The sequence below is a fragment of the Gobius niger genome, assembly GCF_951799975.1.
Source record: "Gobius niger genome assembly, chromosome: 14".
Taxonomy (NCBI): domain Eukaryota; kingdom Metazoa; phylum Chordata; class Actinopteri; order Gobiiformes; family Gobiidae; genus Gobius; species Gobius niger.
Window position 1 is genome coordinate 2,100,498 of NC_136865.1, and position 19,651 is coordinate 2,120,148.

A 19,651-nucleotide genomic window follows, 5' to 3' on the forward strand; every position below is an offset into this window, starting at 1 on the left:
TTAAACACTGACACAGACTGAGACTCTATTGACATGACAAACTATATAAATCACAGAGAAAGGTTTTCTGTTTTCTCTTCGATGTGTTCATTTAGTCTTCAGAGTGAAGCACATCGTCCTGGTGTAGCTAGAAGGTCAGAAATGTTACGTCTTTGCCACATTTGCTGGTTTCTCTCTGGGGTCGTGTTTTAACTGTTCTCTTCTTCAGCAATGATTACAAACACATAAAATGTCACTGTCAATCAGTTGTTTTTCATTTTCCTCCTGAGTACAGATATTGCTACATGTTGCAGTACTGCATAATTCTACTTCAGTATTCAAAATGGCAGCCAGAACTATGCGTGATGTCATTGGAAAAGCATGTATACGCCTTAACATTGCAGGAATTTGACTTTGAAACAGGGAATATGTACATATGTTCATGCTTTGAGGTGTAAAGGTGTCCAGAAGTCTGCTTCCGTGTCCTGTCAGCGTGTGTGCAGTGCGTCCAGCGGTACTGACCGGGTTGCGCTCCACCACCGAAGGCTCGTTGACCACGGCCACCAGGTAGAGGATGGTCAGGGCCGAGTTCAGGACGAAGGAGCAGAACAGGTTCTTATGGAGCGTGATCCTCTGACAGCTCAGGCTCCTGCAACAGACGGACAGCAAAGATCAGACGTCTACTGTTCACAAACTCTTCTCTTGCTGTTAAAGGGGTGGAATACGTAACATTTTCAAGCAGTGGTTTCTGGTACAGCTTCAGAACCACCTTTTAATGCTGCTGCAGCTGTAAAAACACCAATTCCGTTGGTTAGAAAATACTATAATTACCTGGAAAGCGGGAGGGCTTGGGGTAAACAGAAGGAGGAGGAGCTTTGCATAAACTGACAGTAAGAGCTGTCACAGCGGAAGATTTGAAGATGACTCAAATATATGCCAGTGGCTCAAAACACAAAGGTATGTTTGTGACGAGGGAACATTGTAACATTGTAACATTGTACGGTGAAAGGTCGTTTTTGCTTAATATTCCCTTCAAGTTCAATAAAATGTATTTCAACACAGAGTTGTTTCAAACACCAGATGATCTATAATTATATATAACATTATGATTATGATCATTACGATCATCTCAGCTCTGATGTACATCTGTATTTTATTCACCAAACACTGGACCGGCTAAACACATTTAGTGTTAACAAGCTATTCCTTGCAAGTCATTTCTGTGACTTATTATTTCATTGCTTTCAAATAAAATGTAGAAACAGACAGTCCACACAGACACATTTCCAAACGCTCTGGCCACTCTCCACTCAATAAACACTTTGTAATTATAGATAAATGCTTTATCATATGATGTGACGCATAAAGCCCAAGGCTGTTCCAAATGCAGCAGGAGTAGAACACTGGGCTCTGCTGCAGAGAGAAGGAAAGACTTAATACAAGGGCTTTCCTCGAGTCTCCAAAATCACTGTAGGAGGTAGTGCCTGCCAGGCACTCCTGCTTTCTGTTCAAAAGAAGAACCGTCTGGGAGGCGGCTCGCAGCCTATCATTTCACGATTTGACCCACCGGTCATCGGTCCAATCACTCACCAAGAGACAGAAGCCGTCACCTGTCACCACCACGCACTCTTCCAAAACATTAAAGATGGCGATATACTGTTTTCTTCTGCTCTTTCGTCTGTTTTAAATCATTTGGAACATATTAAATCCCTAAAAATGGAGCAAGAAACAGCGTTGGAAGAGTTCCTCGTAAATAAGGACGCTTTTGGAAAGGCTTCCTGCCGCTTATTACTGCGACGTATCCAGCGTTGCTCTGATTGGTTGATGCCGTCTGTCAATCACGCCCACCAGGAAATCGTTGAGATCATGCTGCTCCCAGACTATGGCTGTTTCTCAATCTGTGTACTTGTGTGGACTTCTGTGCTCGTGGACTCGTGAAACGTGATCCCGCGCGGCCCAAGTCCTGTTCCAATTCAAAGTTCGCTTCTCAGCAAGTTCGCTGTAAATCCCCGGATGAGAACTTGCTCCGCCCGTTTTACCGAGGATGCATCAGAGGAGACTTGTGCGTTCTCCGCCAGCCATATTTCCCACAATCCGTTTGGTTTTGAGCACCGCGAGCCCCCGCCTGCAGCGGCCCCTCCTCCGCTCGCACTGAGCCCCTCCTGCTGAACTACAGCTGATCGCGCACATGTAAATAAACGCGGAGATGTGACCGGTTTAAGTCTTTTATCCTCAGAGACGTGTCTCCTGGTCATTGAGGACAAATGCATTTTACTCTTACATTGTTTTATTAAGGGGGCGCTGCAGACACATCTTTATATGGGGAAAAACAGTTACATATTTTAAAGTCTAAATTGTTTGTTTCTTTTTTTCAGAATAATTTGCAAACCCCCAAACAAGTTCAAATTTGACCTATTTGTTTATTATTATGAGCCTATTGTTTCAGTTTGCACATCAGAGTTTTTAATGACTTTCCACATAACGTCTTATTTATAGGCTATAATTGTAACAAATAATGTGAAATTGTATAAAATGTAAACATTTATTTCTGTTTATTGCAAAAGTGTATAATTTATGTCTTTAAAAACATGTTTCCACTTCGACTGCAGTGTCACCCTTTTAATTTCATATGAGGTGATTTAATGTTCTAAAAGCTCACAGCCCTGTGTTCAGGAGCTACTTCCTGTGATGTCATCGAGTTCACTCGTTCCAAACGCTGAGAAAGCCGAGTCCACACTCGTGAACTCCTCAAGTCCGTTCTCCGAGTCTGAACCCGCAAGTCCGTACCCCGGAGTTCACAAGTACTGAGTACGCATACTGGGGATTGAGAAACAGCCAATATGTCTTTGAAATATCTATGAAAAAGCGTGGAGTTTGGAGGACCAGGCAAAAGCTGCTTTAGAAGGAACACGGCTGTGGGACCTGTCTTTATCGGTTTATCACTTCACACAGTGATAAAATGTAACACTGTATTTATGTATAATTGTATCATTCATCAAAATATAAGAGACAATGGAGCAGAATGTGCCTCGCTCCACATTACCCCAACACTCCGCTCTGAAAGGTCACATCTCTGTTCTCTCCTCGGGTCTGATTCTGCTGATACTGCTGTGTCCACATCTGGAACTAATTGTTCTAATATATTTACTGACTGAAGACAAGGCTAAGCCTCCTCCAAGACTGAACTGTGGACGTCTGCTGCTCAGAGCGCCAGACTCAGGGCTTTACCCGTCTGAAGTGTAGTTACAGCTGCGGTTCACCGGGACATGTTTCTCTTTCACATCCAGTTTACAGCAACTAACCAGCACTCGGCTGTCTGCTTTTAGCATTTCACATTGATCTACTTCTGGGATTATGATCTCTGAGATAGATTCTTTTTGCCCACAAATGTCTGCGAGCACAATATTGGGGCTAAAGTGGAGTTCTTACAAAAACATGTACAATCCCTTTGAAAACAAAGAGACAAGATCTACTTTTCTTAGAATATTCACGTTTTTGCGGCCTTTAAAGTGATGTTACTTTTATTTTTCTGCATTTAGAGGCTATGGAAGATGTTTGTGAATAATTCATAAGAACACAGATCTCACTTGGTGTAGGCAGATTGGACGGCTAAAGGTGCCCACACACCTAACACGGTTCACACGGCGGGGAAGTTGATTCCTGTGTATTGTCAATGTAAGGCCCTGTCCATACCAAGTCAAGCTGAGGACCAAACGCAAAGATATTTTATCAATTAGTGTATCGTCCATACGAGCCCGGTGTATTGGGCGTCTGTAAACCAACATTTTCCAAACTAGCTCCAAGAGTGGAAAGATCTCAAAACGACGTTTACGTGGCGCCGCCGTTACAGCGGCGTTACAGCATGAGTGTGTGTGGCAGCAGGTGCGTCAGAGCGGTGTCATTCAGCCGCCACGCACGGGAGGAGAAAACACACATTCTGGAATCGTTTATGGTATGTCTGAATTTGGAGCCTCTTCATTTGTGTCATAAAGACGCAAGTGAAACGTCTGAAAGGAGGAAGTATTCATGACGATCGGACCAGCAGCTATGGTTTGAAATGCCTTTCCTGAGCCAGGCATTCAGATCAGAGGAATTATTCAATAAACTTATGAAAACACGAACGTGGGGGCATCAAACAAGGCACTGGATTACATGCATGTTTGAAAGGGGATTTTATTTGGCTGGACAGACAGGCACTACACACTCAAACCCACATTTATTGAAATAATATCTGAGAGGAAAGAGGCGAGATTTGCCCCAAGTGTCAGAGAAATGTAGGCTGGTTAAACTATTCCACTGTCACTAAAGCACAAACTAGCTATGAATCAGGAAACCGTTTTCATGCATGTCTTAGTGCTTAGCAGCAACTGCACAGAGTTGTTTTGTTCTACAGAATCGCGCAGCAGTGATGAGGGGAACACATACGAGCCTTTCAAGCGTCCGATAGAAGCAACAGCTCAGTCCGTGCGGTTAGGTGTGTAGGCACATAAGGGGTTTTTCACACTGGCTCTGGTTAGAGAGCGGCTGAAACAGGTGTCTCTATACAAGCGGCTCCTCTCGCACTCTGAGGCTGAGTGGGTGTGGTGCCGACCTTGGGACCAACTAATCTCGCCTTCACTCATCTTTTTTGAGTGAAGAAAGGACTTATCTTTAATGAATGTGTGACCGACCATGGAAAGCAGGGACACATGTCGGTTTTGGGGCATTTGGGGTCATTCCCAGATTGTTAAAGTGTAGTCTCCAAGCTTTCCAACAATGTGTGACACGTGGAAATCTGATCATATTTGGAGCATTTTGTAGAGGCTTGAATTTAGGCTTTCAACAAAGGTTGAAGTGAGTAAACGGCTTTCAAAGAATGAGCAGATCTCACCTCTCTCTGCAGCTGCGGAGACAATAGGGCTCATTTGCATCTCATTTACATAAGCCACACCCCGTACAGAATATCTCTTGTCTTGCACAAAAAAAGTTGGTTCAATAGTGGATATTCCTCTCTCCAACATACCCAGACAAACTCCTCTCACATTTGCCAGATTGCAGAATTTGCTGTATATCCCAAACACACACACACATACACTATACGTCTCCGTGGGCCACCATATGTATACAGATGATTATCTGTACAGCAGGTTTTTGACATAAATATGCGTCGGATTTTCATCAAACGAGCAGTGTTTTGCAGCTTGTGATCCAGTGACTAATTCCCACGTATGTGTGTCTGTGTGAGTTTGTTACGTCCTCCAGAGACAGCATGAGGGGTGTACACGCCAGTCCCATACATTTTTGGATGGAATTAAAGAAAGCACTTTACGAACACGCACCACATCGAAGAGAAAAGAAGCAAGCCGAAAACATGGCACAGAGGGCTGAAGGAGCACAGAACAGGCCGGCGCTACACAGGCACGGGGTTGAGACAAAGAGGCAGCTGGGAGGTCGGAGCGTCAGCCCGGCCACTGAGAGTGTGAGGCGCCACATCAGAGATCAACTCAAACGCAAACCGTAGTAAAAAGATACTACTTACAGTTTGGTACCTTGCAGGAAGCTTTTTTGAACGCTGAAGCTGCGTGGCCAAAGTGTCTGGGAAGTCTCTGTCCCGCTGTCACTGCTTTGACATCAAGGCTCTTCATGAGGAAGCGGCGCCACATAATCTGAGATGAAATCCATCCACCCATCCATCCATCCATCCATCCATCCATCCATCCATCCATCCATCCATTTTCTTTCCCTTTATCCGGGGCCGGGTCGCGGGGGCAGCAGTCTCAGCAGAGATGCCCAAACTTCTTGATCCACACACACCTCCTCCAGCTGTTCTGGGGGGACCCTGAGGCGACACCAGGCCAGCTCGGAGACATAGTCCCACCACCGTGTCCTGGGCCTTCCACGAGGCCTTGTCCCACTAGGACATGCCCGGAACACCTCCTGAGGGAGGCGACCAGGAGGCATCCGGAACAGATGCCCTAGCCACCTCAGCTGGCTCCTTTCGACGTGAAGGAGCAGCGACTCTACTCCGAGCTCCTCCCGGGTAACTGAGGCCGTTTGTATTCGCGATCTTGTCCTTTCAGTCATTACCCAAATCTCATGACCATAGGTGAGGGTGGGAACGTAGATCGATCGGTAAATCGAGAGCTTTGCCTCAGACTCAGCTCCCTCTTCACCACGACAGACCGATACAGCGACCGCATCACTGCTGACGCCGCACCGATCCGTCTGTCCATCTCACGCTCCATCCATCCCTCACTCGTGAACAAGACCCCGAGATACTTGAACTACTCCACTTGAGGCAAGGACTCCCCACCGACCTGAAGAGGGGAAGGAGAACCATGGCCTCAGATTTGGAGGTGCTGATCCTCATCCCGGCCGCTTCAGACTCGGCTGCAAACCGCCCCAGAGCAGCTGAAGGTCCTGATTTGTTGAAGCCAACAGAAGCCACGGTTCCAACAAAGTCCAGCTCGTCTGCTACAATCTTTGCGGAGTCAATCCAACACAACCGGTGTTTACCCCGTATGTAAATACACACAGTCACGCCCCTACTGCACACTCCCAAATCTCCCAAATCAAGCCGGTTTGAACCTAAAAGTTGACACTTTTAAATATACCAATACTGCAGCTTAAACATGGAGAAGCTTCTTCGTGACTTCAACTGAGTGAGTCTGCAAAAAAGCGAAAATCACCAATTCCCCCCCCCCCAAAAAAAACAACCTATTTTGCGTTTTTTCTTGAAACTTCTTGTGACGGGGCACATCTGCGCTGACAGGGTTATTGAGCCACTTTTGCCTCTTTTTGCTTTGTCTCAGCACTTCCATTGTACAGACACTTCCGGTCGAGCACGAAGTTCGTTCATTTAAACGGAGAACGAGGGAAAATATTCTCTGCTCAAATCTGAGGTTTAGTCGATTGATTTGTGTAAAATGTCCAATGTTCATTGGCACCAACATGTCAACACTGCACCGTTTCTCGAAGCGGCCGAAAAACGGCTTTGTTTTCGTGTAGTGACTGATTTTATGTGGACTTCTCTAGCCCCATGTTAACAGATAGGAGAAAAGGGGCGGGCACAATTCATGGCGGTCTCTTTTCTGAACCTACTAAACTGAACTAACGTTGAAGTAAATCCAGCTGAAACTATAGAGCAAAGTGCTCCAACATGAGTGTAAACGACCTAAAACCAGCTGGACTCTCTTCTACGTCCACTGCATCTGTTCCCAATCAGCTCCACTTCAGTGCGAGTGCAGGAGTTACAGCTCAGTGAGAAAACTGGAGATTCTTAGCTTTTAAATAATGAATGATACACATACAGTTATATCTGGGCTTGTGTCCTCATGTTGCCTGGCTCTGCCATACTATTCCCTGTCCATTCCACGCAGGGGATTACTCTGGTCACGGAGCAGTTGGAGCAGTCTGAAGGGGCGGGCCTAACGCACACAGATTGTCAGTGAAATAAACCAATTGGCTATGATTAGTTTGGCTAATGTTAATGTTGACTGAACTAACAACACAGTGGTGCAGCGAGTGACGTAACCTTGTCATTTCTCTGTGACGGTCGTGATTGGATCGGCCTTAGCCGCCAATCAGCAACTTGTGTCTTATGGCCACACCCACCTTCTTTCAGGCAGAAAGAAGTGGGTGTGGTTTATCAGGATAGTCCTCATGTGTAGCTCTCAAGACAGCTCCAATGAAGTCGTTGTAGTGTTGTTGTGTTTTGGCTTTACTCGTCTCATTCTGAAGGTTTTGGGACTGAACCCTCCACCACACAGACTCTTCAGTGTACGGCCTTCAGGGAGGAGACTGCGGGGCACCAAGGACATCCTACAGTCGCTACACTGAGGCCTAATGTTCCCACTGGTGGTGCATTAGTTAGCACTCGTGCTTCACAGCCAGAAGGTGCCAGGTTTGATCTCCTTTTCTGTGGAGTTTGCATGTTCTCCCTGTGTCTGTGTAGGCTTCCTCCGGTTATCCCAACCACTAAAAACATGTACAACAGAGTGGGTGAGGGCAGATGGAAAGTAGTAAAGTATATAGTAGTAAAGTATATTGCGCTGATTCAATGTTCCCCCATAGACTTATATGGGACAATGCAATTTTAAGGGTCTTTTTCTTAAAACACATGTTTCTGTCATTGTGGCGACACTATGTCCACGTCAGTCCGACCTAAAGACTTCACATTTTCCAGCCTTGGACTGAACAATATTTGGAAGATTTTTTCAGAGGGATTTTTCATTATCTAATCCCTTAAGCCCCATTTATTGAGTTTTGAATGTCCAAAAATAAGGCGAAAATAAATGTTTACACATTATTCCACTAAAAAACGGCTTATTTTAAAACTAAACAAGAAATCCACAATCCCCTCTGAAAACGTCTTGGCAGCTCATTCATCAATACAATGAAACCATAAATTTGAATGTAGCTCTATCCGTTATTCAGATTTCGTCGCCGAAAAGATGGGAAATTTGGGGCATTTTTAGGCATAAAACACCTTGTTCTTATAAGAAAAGATAAAATGACAGAAAACTTGCAATGTATTTTTTTCTCACATTTATGCCAGTGATCGACAGCAAAAGTTTCAAATGGATATCTGTTAATATACATTTTTTCCCTATTCACCTGCAGTGTCTCGCCTTAAAGACATTTTCAAAACAAGAACTCAGCATTTGCTGAAAAATATCCCACTGAAAATGAGTAGATCACCTCTCCACAGTCAACTACAGTTTTGTGGCAGCTCAGGAGATCATAAAGAGCAGGAAGCCGTTCACAGACGGAGAATACTTGAAGAATGGTTTCTCCCACTTTAAAACCTATCAAGACATTGTTCAGAAAATAAGAGAAGTGCATCTATCTGCAAAGACCGTCAAGGACAGGGCCATAGGAATGGCAACAAACATCATCAGTCTGCAAACTGATGACATACATTCAGCTCCAGCATTTTCAATCGCCTGTGATGAGTCAAGTGATGTAAACGATACTGAGCAGAAAGCATTATTATGCAGATGTGAACTGAAGAACTGACTCTAACTCATACCACTAAAGGGCCAAACGCAGGGACTAGACGTGTGTGAGGCTGTTGTGTTATTTATTTGGGCACCCAGTACGAGAGGAGTTGCCTGGCCTGCCAGACACTCCTCCTTTCTGTTCAAAAGAAGAACCGTCTGGACAGCTCCTCGCAGCCTATCATTTAACGATTTTACCCACATCGGTCCAATCACGCACCGAGAGGCGGGACTTAATTCCCCTAAGACGCGGAAGCCGTCACCACACTCTACCAAAACAATAGAGATGGCGTGCACGGCGAGTGACGATGTTTTCTTCTGCTCTTTCGTTTTGTTTTAAACCATTTGGAAAAAAACGTAATCCCTAAAACAAGCACAGAAGCAGCAAGAAACAGCGTTCAAAGCGTTCCTCGTAAATAAGGACGTTTTTGGAAAGGCTTCCTGAGACTTGTTGCTGCGACGTATCTAGCGTTGCTCTGATTGGTTAATGCCGTCTGTCAATCACGCCCACCGGGAAATCGTTGAGATCATGCTGCTCCCAGACTATATGTCTTTGAAATATCTATGAAAAAGCATGTAGTTTGGCAGGCCAGGCCACGAGAGGAGCACAGGTGGGCTTTGTGAATTTGCTGAAAAGTTGATGGAGAGCTCATGACGTTTCACTGCATAATCCACCACGAAGCCCTCTGCGCTCAAACCTTCCCCACTGAGTGTGTGGATGTCATCAACCTCGTCATCAAAATAGTGAACAAAACCATCGCAAACAGGTTAAGCCACCGACGCTTATCTTCTTCTGCAAAAAGCATTGAGTTTCCTTGTGTATAAATAAAGTTGCCTTGCCTTTTGTTCAGTGTTAGAAGAAGTCGACAGCGCATATTCAGATCTCACTGCACAACGAAGTCCGGTGGCTGTCCAGGGGAGAGGTGCTAAAGTGCTTCGCTTCGTGCCTGGAACATGTGAAAACCTTTTTGTAAAGCAAAGGCCTCGACTGGCTGGACAAGTACTTCATGGTGGATATGACAAGCCACTTAAAAGCGCTAAATAGAAATCTCCAGGGAAAGGGAACTACGGCCCTGCAGATGCTGGAGGCTGTGCTGGCATTTGAGCGCAAGGTGACGGTGTTTGCCAGACATGTACAGAAAGGTACGCTCTCACTTCCCATGCAATGCAAGATCAGCATGTTCATAAAGGAAAAAAACACACTCTCCTTCCCTGTCACACCTCTTGACATTGACCCATCTCCGCATTCACTTTAAGTTTAAGTAAGCCCGATCTAGAGACTGAACTGGCCGACATAGCGGATAAAGACTTATGGGTGTCTGACTTGCTTTTGAAACATGGAGTGCCTTCCCCCACACGTATATGAACATGAAAAAGTATGCATTTGGAATCCTGTCCATCTTTGGCTCAGCAAGTTTTCTTAAGCATGAAGTCCAAATATCACTCCCGCCTCACAAATGCCTACAGTATTGCCTGAAAATCACAGTCACATCTTAGAGCCTGGTCATAGGGAAGATCTGCAGCAAACTTCACAAACACAAGTCGCATTAAACAGGTGAGAACTATAGCATTTAAATAGGCTGTCATTTTATTATTTAAAGTTACCACCAGAGGGCGGAGGGAAATTTACCCAAACGGGAAATAAAAGGCTGGGAACAAAACAATATGGCACCACCTGCAATGTTTTTTTACACTACACTGACTGAAGACTATTCAAGAAAAAAGAGGTAACACTGTGGTGGGTTTGTTTGCAAATGGTTCAAATCACTTGTTCGATGTTTAGCCGTTTGTTCTGCTTCACCTGTTGAGCTGTGCGCAGTAGTGTCCCCTGGTGGTTAGCTCATGTACTGCAGCGCTGCCATGACAAGCGACGGACAGAAAGCTACATTGTAATTTTGTAAAGCACTTTGGGACTTTTGTCATTAAATAAACATTACTTACTTACTTACTTTCTTAATAACATGTACGGTATCAATGATTAAAACCTCCATCAACTACATGTGTGAGTGATATGTCCACTTTATACTCTGTAACATGTAACACCGGTGCTTATTTGTCGAGGCGTATTGTTTTCGGAGCCTGGATTAACAATGAAATAGTCCATTTAAGAGTGAATGGAGCTGATCAGGTCACAGTGACTCCAGTGAGACGCTGGAGGAGGACATGCATCTGGCACTCAGTGCATCCACAAACCTCAAAACACATCTCTATCGGCGAAGAGCAGGCAGATGTGGCCATTTTAATTCTGTCCATTCCTCTCTGTGCCGGCACTGAAGTCGCACCGTGGAACATTCCAGGTCAATGTCGCAATGTTACACAGCAGTCGTAAAACTAATGCTATGTTCCGTTTGTGCGCGGAGGTCTGAAATCAGAGCTGGGGAGTCTGTGTTCCAGTTGGACAGCGAGACCATTACAAACAACTAAAGCAACAAAGCTGGAAAAACTGTTGCAATATGAGCCACATGTCATTCACCTGGAGTGTAATATATGTGATTACAAGTCCATAGTATCATTAGCATCATTAGCATCATTAGCATCATTAGCCTCACAGATCAAACAGTGCATTTTATAACGACTGAGGCTCGACTGCAGCTGGGTCACTCAGTGGAGAACGAAAGGGGGAACTGCACAAAAAATTCAAGAATCTAATCTGTGTGTACGCTGCATGAAAGAGCACACCGGCATTGGGGAAAATCTTAAGTCATGGCTCAAATCTACATGCAATGGCAACGTGTAAACAAGCAGCTGTGTTTTTGCCTTTTTCTGCAAACTGCATTTGTAGTTTCTGTGTTTCACATTGTTTTATACTTTTGTTCATCTTTGCTGTGTTTCTGTGAGGATATTTTTTACAGCAGAGAGTCCGTAGAGCCACGAAGGGATGTCGAGATGAAACAGTTTTGCGACTACCACGATGATAAAAGCATGTGGTAGGTGCATGCCTCGAGCAGCAGGTAAACTCACAGATAGGACTCTCCTCCAGGGCCCAAAAAACAATTGTAGTCAGCAGTTTGGGACCAGATAACAAAGTTGTTGTCGCTGATGGACATCCTTCATGTAAATGCTGTTGTTGGAAAGTTGCAGCAAAAGGCGCTGATACGTCAAATATATGAACGAACTGCATAATTCAAATGGAATTATGGATCACAAACAACTTTGAAAGGGGATTTTTTTTTTCATGACATGAGGCTGGACAGACAGGTACTACGCAATCAAACCCACATGTATTGAAATAAGAGGCGAGATTTGCCTCAAGTGTCAGAGAAATGTAGGCTGGTCAAACTATTCCGCTGTCAACAAAGCACAAAGAATCAGGAAACCATTTTCATTCATGTCTTAGTGCTTTTTTTTCCCGTTTTTCCCCTATAGAATCACCCAGCTGTGGCTCCGCCTGAGGTGAACACAAATAAACGTCTGATTACAAGACTTTCAAGCGTCCAAATAGAAGCAGCAGCGCGGTCCGTACGGTCAGGTGTGTAGGCACCTTTACACCTGCAGCACAGTGGAGGCACAAGTCGCATTACAGGAAGTATCCGGGCAAGACTCGCAGCGAAGCCACACAAGCCTTCTATCAATAATATTGTTATGACTAATGTTCGTTCACTGGGGAATAAGACGGATTATATGTGTCTGCTACGCTCTTCCCAGAAGATGGTGAAAGACTGTTGTGGAGCGGAGGAAGCTGCGCAGGAGGAAGTAGAAAGAGGAGGTGGAGCTGACCAGTGCAGGACACCACGCTCTGAAACAGGGACAAACCCAGGAGTTGATGCACCGTTTCAGAGGAGACAGAAAGCAGTACTCCAGGTTACCTGCTGAACTAATGAATGAGACGAGCTGTGTGTTTTTATTCTCATCTCAGTCAATTGTACAATGACAAATAAAGCACTTACTTACATACTTACTTACTCAAAGGTTGTAGTTCCTTCAGTAAGATTAAAGTCGACAAAATATACCACAGTGCCAGAGTCGACAGCAACAGTTCCCTGCCACAAAAGGATTGAACTTTTCCCGCTCATTTCCACAGAAATAAGCTGCTAGCAAGCGGCGCTAGCCTCATGCCGTCCAAAGACAGAAATGGTAAATGGCCTAAACTTTTATTGTGCTTTTCCGCTTCCATTAGGCACTCAAAGCGAGACAGTGTGCACCTGAAGGAGCCGGGATTCGAACCCCTGACCTTCTGATCATGAGACAACCCGCAGGTCTGGAGACACAGAAGAGTCCTGTTTATAAAATACTGACTGAAAATGTGATGCACCATACTTTAGCTTTAACCCAAACTCCTCCATAAGACAATCTTAACCTTGAGGAACATTATGAAGCACTGCCTGTTTACAGGTGGAGCCAAAGCACTAACAAAGAACAAATAAGCCAATGATCAGCACGTAATGTGTGAGCATTCTTGGACAAAGCTGCACTTTAGCACCTCATTCAATCGAAAGCACGTGGCATTTGCATACATTTCATAATGATGGGATATTCAGCTCTTTTCAGTGAGCCTGGTCATTTGGATTGGCTCACCCAAATGGCTCTATTATGCAGTTTCTAGACATGTGTAGCAGAGATCTTGATTCATGAACCATTCTACTCCCTGCACAAAACAACTATAAAAACAAAGAACAGATTTCCTTTTTTCATTGCCATAATTTTCTTTTTACTGCTCTGTGTTGTTGTTTGTTGTCCTCAGGTTAAAGTTGATTTAGGAGGTGGTGGAACCATTATAGCAGCACCCTCACTTTTAGAGCTGCTGTTACGTTCATGTATGTACGCTTTTATATACAGTCGAAATCCGGTGTTAGTGTTTCCCAGTCCCTCTGTTGCCTGTGTCAACTCCGCTACTGCTGTATCTGTGAGTACTACTGCTTCTGTAGCCTTTCTAATGGAGTGAAAAAGGCCGACATTACGACATATCCTCGTGTGTGACCGCATTATTTACTTTTCACTCCACAAACCCATTCAACCAAAAATATGAGCCAAATTATTGTCAATTAAAAAGTGTCTAAAAGCTCAAGATGTGCTGACTACATTTTCGGATTAGCTTCAGTTCACCTCCTCTTTGTCTCTCTTTCTACCTGAGGTGTCTGTAAACAAGCAGCCGAAAGAAAAAGGAAACGGCGGGAGGGTGAGACTCGGCTCTCATCGTTCACTTAACCTGTTAACTTGCCGTCTCCCTTGATCAGGGAGCTCGGGCTAGGGTTAGGATCAGGGGTTAGGGTTAGGATCAGGGGCTAGGGTTAGGATCAGGGGTTAGGGTTAGGATCAGGGGTTGGGTTCAGGATCAGGGGTTAGGTTTAGGATCAGGGGTTGGGTATAGGATCAGGGTTTAGGTTTAGGATCAGGGGTTAGGGCTAGGATCAGGGTTTAGGTTTAGGATCAGGGGTTAGGTTTAGGATCAGGGGTTGGGTTTAGGATCAGGGGCTAGAGTTAGGATCAGGGACCTCGCGTTAGGGTTTGGATCAGGGGTTAGGTTTAGGATCAGGGGTTAGGTTTAGGATCAGGGGTTGGGTTTAGGATCAGGGGTTAGGTTTAGGATCAGGGGTTAGGTTTAGGATCAGGGGTTGGGTTCAGGATCAGGGGTTAGGTTTAGGATCAGGGTTTAGGTTTAGGATCAGGGGTTAGGTTTAGGATCAGGGGTTGGGTTTAGGATCAGGGGCTAGGGTTAGGATCAGGGACCTCGCGTTAGGGTTAGGATCAGGGTTTAGGTATAGGTTCAGGGGTTAGGTTTAGGATCAGGGGTTGGGTTTAGGATCAGGGTTTAGGTTTAGGATCAGGGGTTGGGTTTAGGATCAGGGGTTAGGGTTAGGATCAGGGGTTTAGGTATAGGATCAGGGGTTAGGTTTAGGATCAGGGGTTAGGTTAAGGATCAGGGGTTAGGTTTAGGATCAGGGGTTGGGTTTAGGATCGGGGTTAGGGTTAGGATCAGGGGTTAGGTTTAGGATCAGGGGTTAGGTTTAGGATCAGGGGTTAGGTTTAGGATCAGGGGTTGGGGTTAGGATCAGGGGTTAGATTTAGGATCAGGGGTTAGGTTTAGGATCAGGGGTTAGGTTTAGGATCAGGGGTTGGGTGTAGGATCAGGGGTTAGGGTTAGGATCAGGGGTTAGATTTAGGATCAGGGGTTAGATTTAGGATCAGGGGTTAGGTTTAGGATCAGGGGTTAAGGTTAGGATCAGGGGTTAGATTTAGGATCAGGGGTTAGGTTTAGGATCAGGGGTTAAGGTTAGGATCAGGGGTTAGATTTAGGATCAGGGGTTAGGTTTAGGATCAGGGGTTGGGTGTAGGATCAGGGGTTAGGGTTAGGATCAGGGGTTAGATTTAGGATCAGGGGTTAGATTTAGGATCAGGGGTTAGATTTAGGATCAGGGGTTAGGTTTAGGATCAGGGGTTAGGTTTAGGATCAGGGGTTAGGTTAAGGATCAGGGGTTAGGGCTAGGATGTCAGCAAACATATTTCCCTTTTTCATGGTGTTAGAAAATATGTGTCAACAATTTAAACTGGGCCGTCAATAAAACACCCCAGCATGAATACTGAATAAACTGCCCAGGGATGAAGGATGAAACTTACCTGAAGTAGAAGAAGATGGCGAGGGAGATGAGCAGCGAGGCGATGGACAGAGCGTGGCCCACGATGGCCATGTAGAACAGGATGTAGGCCGACTGGAACACAGCACAAGAGCAGATTGAGCTTCATTCAGGCCTTTTATTCTTCTCCCGGACCAAAATCACTATTAATGTGAATAATCAAGATCAAAGATGGGGAAGATTAAATACCAAAAGGCATAAGTTAGATAAGACATTATCTACATTCAGAACGTGTGTCTTTTGTAATTGGTAAATTCATTTTGCATTTCAAATGTCAGAACAAAGAAAATGTCCTTTGTAATTCGTAGAAGTGCTCACATTATTGCTCCTAAAGCCATGTTTTGCACCAAAAAGTTGAGAAATTCTTTGCGATTGTTTTTGTTAGCATTCCCTGACTCTTGGGAATGTTAACTTTGTTTGGTCAGTAATGTTCGCCGTTTGCTTTGTTCCAGACATCGTACATGTAACGAGACTGTTGTTGTAGCTCTGCTTCGCTTCCGTTTCTGTTCATTTCTGTTCATTATATGAACATTTCAAACAGTGCTTTGTAAGTGTGGCCCGTGTTAAAACAGAGGAGCTCTGAAATGTAACAGGTTCTTTTGCTAACGAGGCAAACCCAAATATGATGTTGCTAAATGTATCATTGATAATGTGTAAAGTCAAACGGGTATGTTGTGTGTACGTGTGCATGCTGTGTTCCAAGGCTCTCGTACTTACTTACGCAATATGTTCTTTTGTAATATTGTTGTAATATACATTTTTATTGTAATGATTTCGGGGAGGGCGTTTATAAGCTTTTGCTTCGGCCCACTCCTTTTGAGCAGAATTTCAACTACTCAAATAAACAAAAAAAACAAAAAAACATCATTCACTTCACACTTGAGCATTTCGTGAGCTCCACCCACAGTAACTGTTTTCAGAGAGGGAGGGGTCGGAGGTGCTACCTTCAGCTTGGCCTTGGTGTTCTCGTTGCAGCGCGTGTAGTCGGACCACGTGCGGTTGGTGTCGGGGTGCCGGAACCACAGCCCGTCCTCTCCACAGAACTTAGTGGCCTTTTCTGAGACAGGGGGCAGAACAACATGGAGGTCAGAACAGGTCTTCTCTGAGTCATTACAGAATGATGTGAGAAGATAGAACTCAGAATCATCCAAGTACGTCATCTGAACTTCGTAATGTTCATTGTGTCTACTTGTGTTACAGTTGAACTTTCAGGGTTTATTTTGTCAGACACTAGGGGAGAAGTAGAAGTATCACTGGCGTACGGTGATACTTCTGACAATGAACGTTGCGAAGTTTATATGTGGACGTTTTGGACAAAACGGTGTCAAAGCATTTCTCCCTTTGGAGAGGTCAGAGGAGTCACAAGCCTGTTTCAAGAACAATCTAAGATTTAACCTCAGATGCAGAGATGAGGACATAATCCTGGCAAGTGTTAACATCAAGAACCTGATCCTAACTGAGAATGCCCAAAGAATAATTGACAAAGCAAGGAGAGCACTGCTAAAAGAAAGGCTAAGAATCACAGTCAACAACCTGGAGAGGATGATCCAAACACTGAAGGAGGAAAAGGAGTTGTTCAACACATGGTATCCCATGGAGGATAACTATGAACAAATAAAAAGGACATCTAAAGCATATACACGAGAAGTATTCATAGCTACCAAACATCGGCAAATTAGAAAACTGAAAAGGCTAATACATGAAACAGGGGAGGGAGCAGAAGCTAGCATGCCATGAAGCTAAGGATAAGTGGGTTTGCAACTTGGCTAAAGAGAAAATCACGAAGACAGAAAAAGAAGTACTGTCAAAAGGACAACATTGGACAGGATATCACATGAGAAATACATTTTGCCCAAAGCATGTCAAACTATATCAGACCGGGGGAAAGGCAGAGTTGAGCAACGCAGTGGCGGGAATATTCAAATCAGCTGGGCTGCCGAGGAGCAATATCACCAAAGAGGAAAGAAAACTGATCAGCGCGATGAAACATCACCATGCTGACCGATACGGGGAGAAAACAGTGATATCAGACACAGGTACAAATAATAATAAAATGGCAGACTTACTGGGCAATATAAACACCTACGAAATCCTAAAGAGGGATCCGACCGAAGAGAAGAAACAAGCTCTCCAAGCACTATTGAAACCACTAGTGGAGCAAAAGAAAATCACGAAAGATTTTCTTTTGCTCCACTAGTTTTCTCCATGCTGTCAGTGGGCACCGACAGCATGGTGCCCACTGCATTTACACCCAAAATTCACAAGAAAGACACACTTTTCCCCCCGATAGTAGACTCCATATGAAAAGTATTCAAGTCAATCAAGGGTTTGCCATGGGAGACCTGCTATCCACAATCATGAGCAGAACATGGAGAACAAAGCCCACACAGCACCAACACACTGCAAAATAACTCTTTGGAAACGTTACGTGGATGACAAAACGGGGCAATTCGAGACGGCAGTATAAAAATAAAGGTTTACCGAAAACCCACCCATACAGATCAATATCTACTTTGAACTTCTGCGCACCCCACTGCACACACACTATTGTTTATTGTTTGCTAATGGAGTAAAGACTATTCTTCCTGAGGTCCATTAAAATGCTTCATTTAATACATTACAAAACATCATCATTACATATACATAAATTCAAATCCCATTCCTGAACACCACAAGAACATGCTAATACAATGTTTGAGTACACCCAACCCGGGAGATTATCGTTTTCTACATTATATCCCATGATTTAGGTTGTGTGTTTTTTTTAACATTCTTTTAAAACATCTTTTGAACACCAGTGCTGTTACAGAATGAGGTAGCTTATTCTATAGACCGGGAGGAGGAGGAGAGACATATTGAACAAGCACTCATACAATATCAGTACCCAAGAAAGGCTATAAACGAAGGAAGACAGCAAGTCTACAACAAAGACGACAAACAACCAGGAGCAAAAACAAAGCACAAGCAAAACCGGTGGATACGGAGAAATAATCACTTCATGGACTGGGACGAGGCTCGGGTCATGGATCTGAAACCGACAAATTCAAGCACTGGATAAAACAAGCTATAGAAACCAGGAAACGGAGCACCAACACCGTCAACTGTAAAGAAGGAGCATTTCTCCTGTCCCACACCTGGGTCACCCTCCTCCAGTGATCACGCCCCCTGTCGCCCTGAGTCCACCGGGTGGCGGGGGCGTGGCCAGTCTGGTCGGAAGGAAAAGCAGCTGATAAATGACACCTCATGTAATGGTAAAGATACTGTACATCATCTGCATCAAAGTGATACAACACATGCTTAAAACAACCAGGGTACACCGTAGGTACAGTAAAAAAAACAGGGCCAAAGACTAACCCTTGTGCCACCCCACAGGACAAGCTGAATACACAGGATACCGTTCAGGGGGTTTACTTAGGAGGAAATGTGTGAAGGTCGGACAGAGGGAGAAGGTGCTCAAATAGAGCCAAGCCAATACTAGAAAGAAGGTCACAAAAACCTGTGTGTGGGGTCTGTGGGCGAGGGCCGGTCAGGGAGAGTACCTGTAGGATCAAAGTCCTTAAAGTAGTTGGGACAGTTCTGGGAGATGAGTGTCCCAGCCGGAGTGTCCTCCCAGCACAGCCAGCCGTCCCAGTTCCGAGGGCAGTACGAACCTGAGGACACACGGGACCGGTCTGAGTACAATGTCCTGTCTGAAGTAATACTACCCACTGTCCTGTCCACTGCCCACTGTCCTGTCCACTATCCACTGCCCTGTCCACTATCCACTGTCCTGTCCACTGCCCACTGTCCTGTCCAATGCCCACTGTCCTGTCCACTGTCCTGTCCCCAGTCCACTGCCCTGTCCATATCCACTGCCCTGTCCACTATCCACTGTCCTGTCCAATGCCCACTGCCCTGTCCATATCCACTGCCCAGTCCACTATCCACTGTCCTGTCCACTATCCACTGCCCTGTCCACTATCCACTGCCCAGTCCACTATCCACTGTCCTGTCCAATTCCCACTGTCCTGTCCCCAGTCCACTATCCACTGTCCTGTCCACTATCCACTGCCCTGTCCATATCCACTGTCCTGTCCACTATCCACTGTCCTGTCCACTATCCACTGTCCTGTCCAATTCCCA

The 19,651-nt window shown here is 44.9% G+C and overlaps 1 protein-coding gene across 1 annotated transcript in view; it reads right to left on the reverse strand.

Moving 5' to 3' along the window:
- calcr (calcitonin receptor) overlaps window positions 1-19,651 on the reverse strand; it is a 137,162-nt gene that overhangs the window by 24,451 nt on the left and 93,060 nt on the right. Inside the window, exons 10-13 of the mRNA XM_079570544.1 lie at window positions 19,069-19,179; window positions 16,474-16,586; window positions 15,513-15,604; window positions 502-628 (exon numbers count right to left, since the gene is read on the reverse strand). Coding sequence (XP_079426670.1) covers window positions 502-628; window positions 15,513-15,604; window positions 16,474-16,586; window positions 19,069-19,179 — 443 coding nt within the window. The remainder of the gene's footprint in view (window positions 1-501; window positions 629-15,512; window positions 15,605-16,473; window positions 16,587-19,068; window positions 19,180-19,651) is intronic.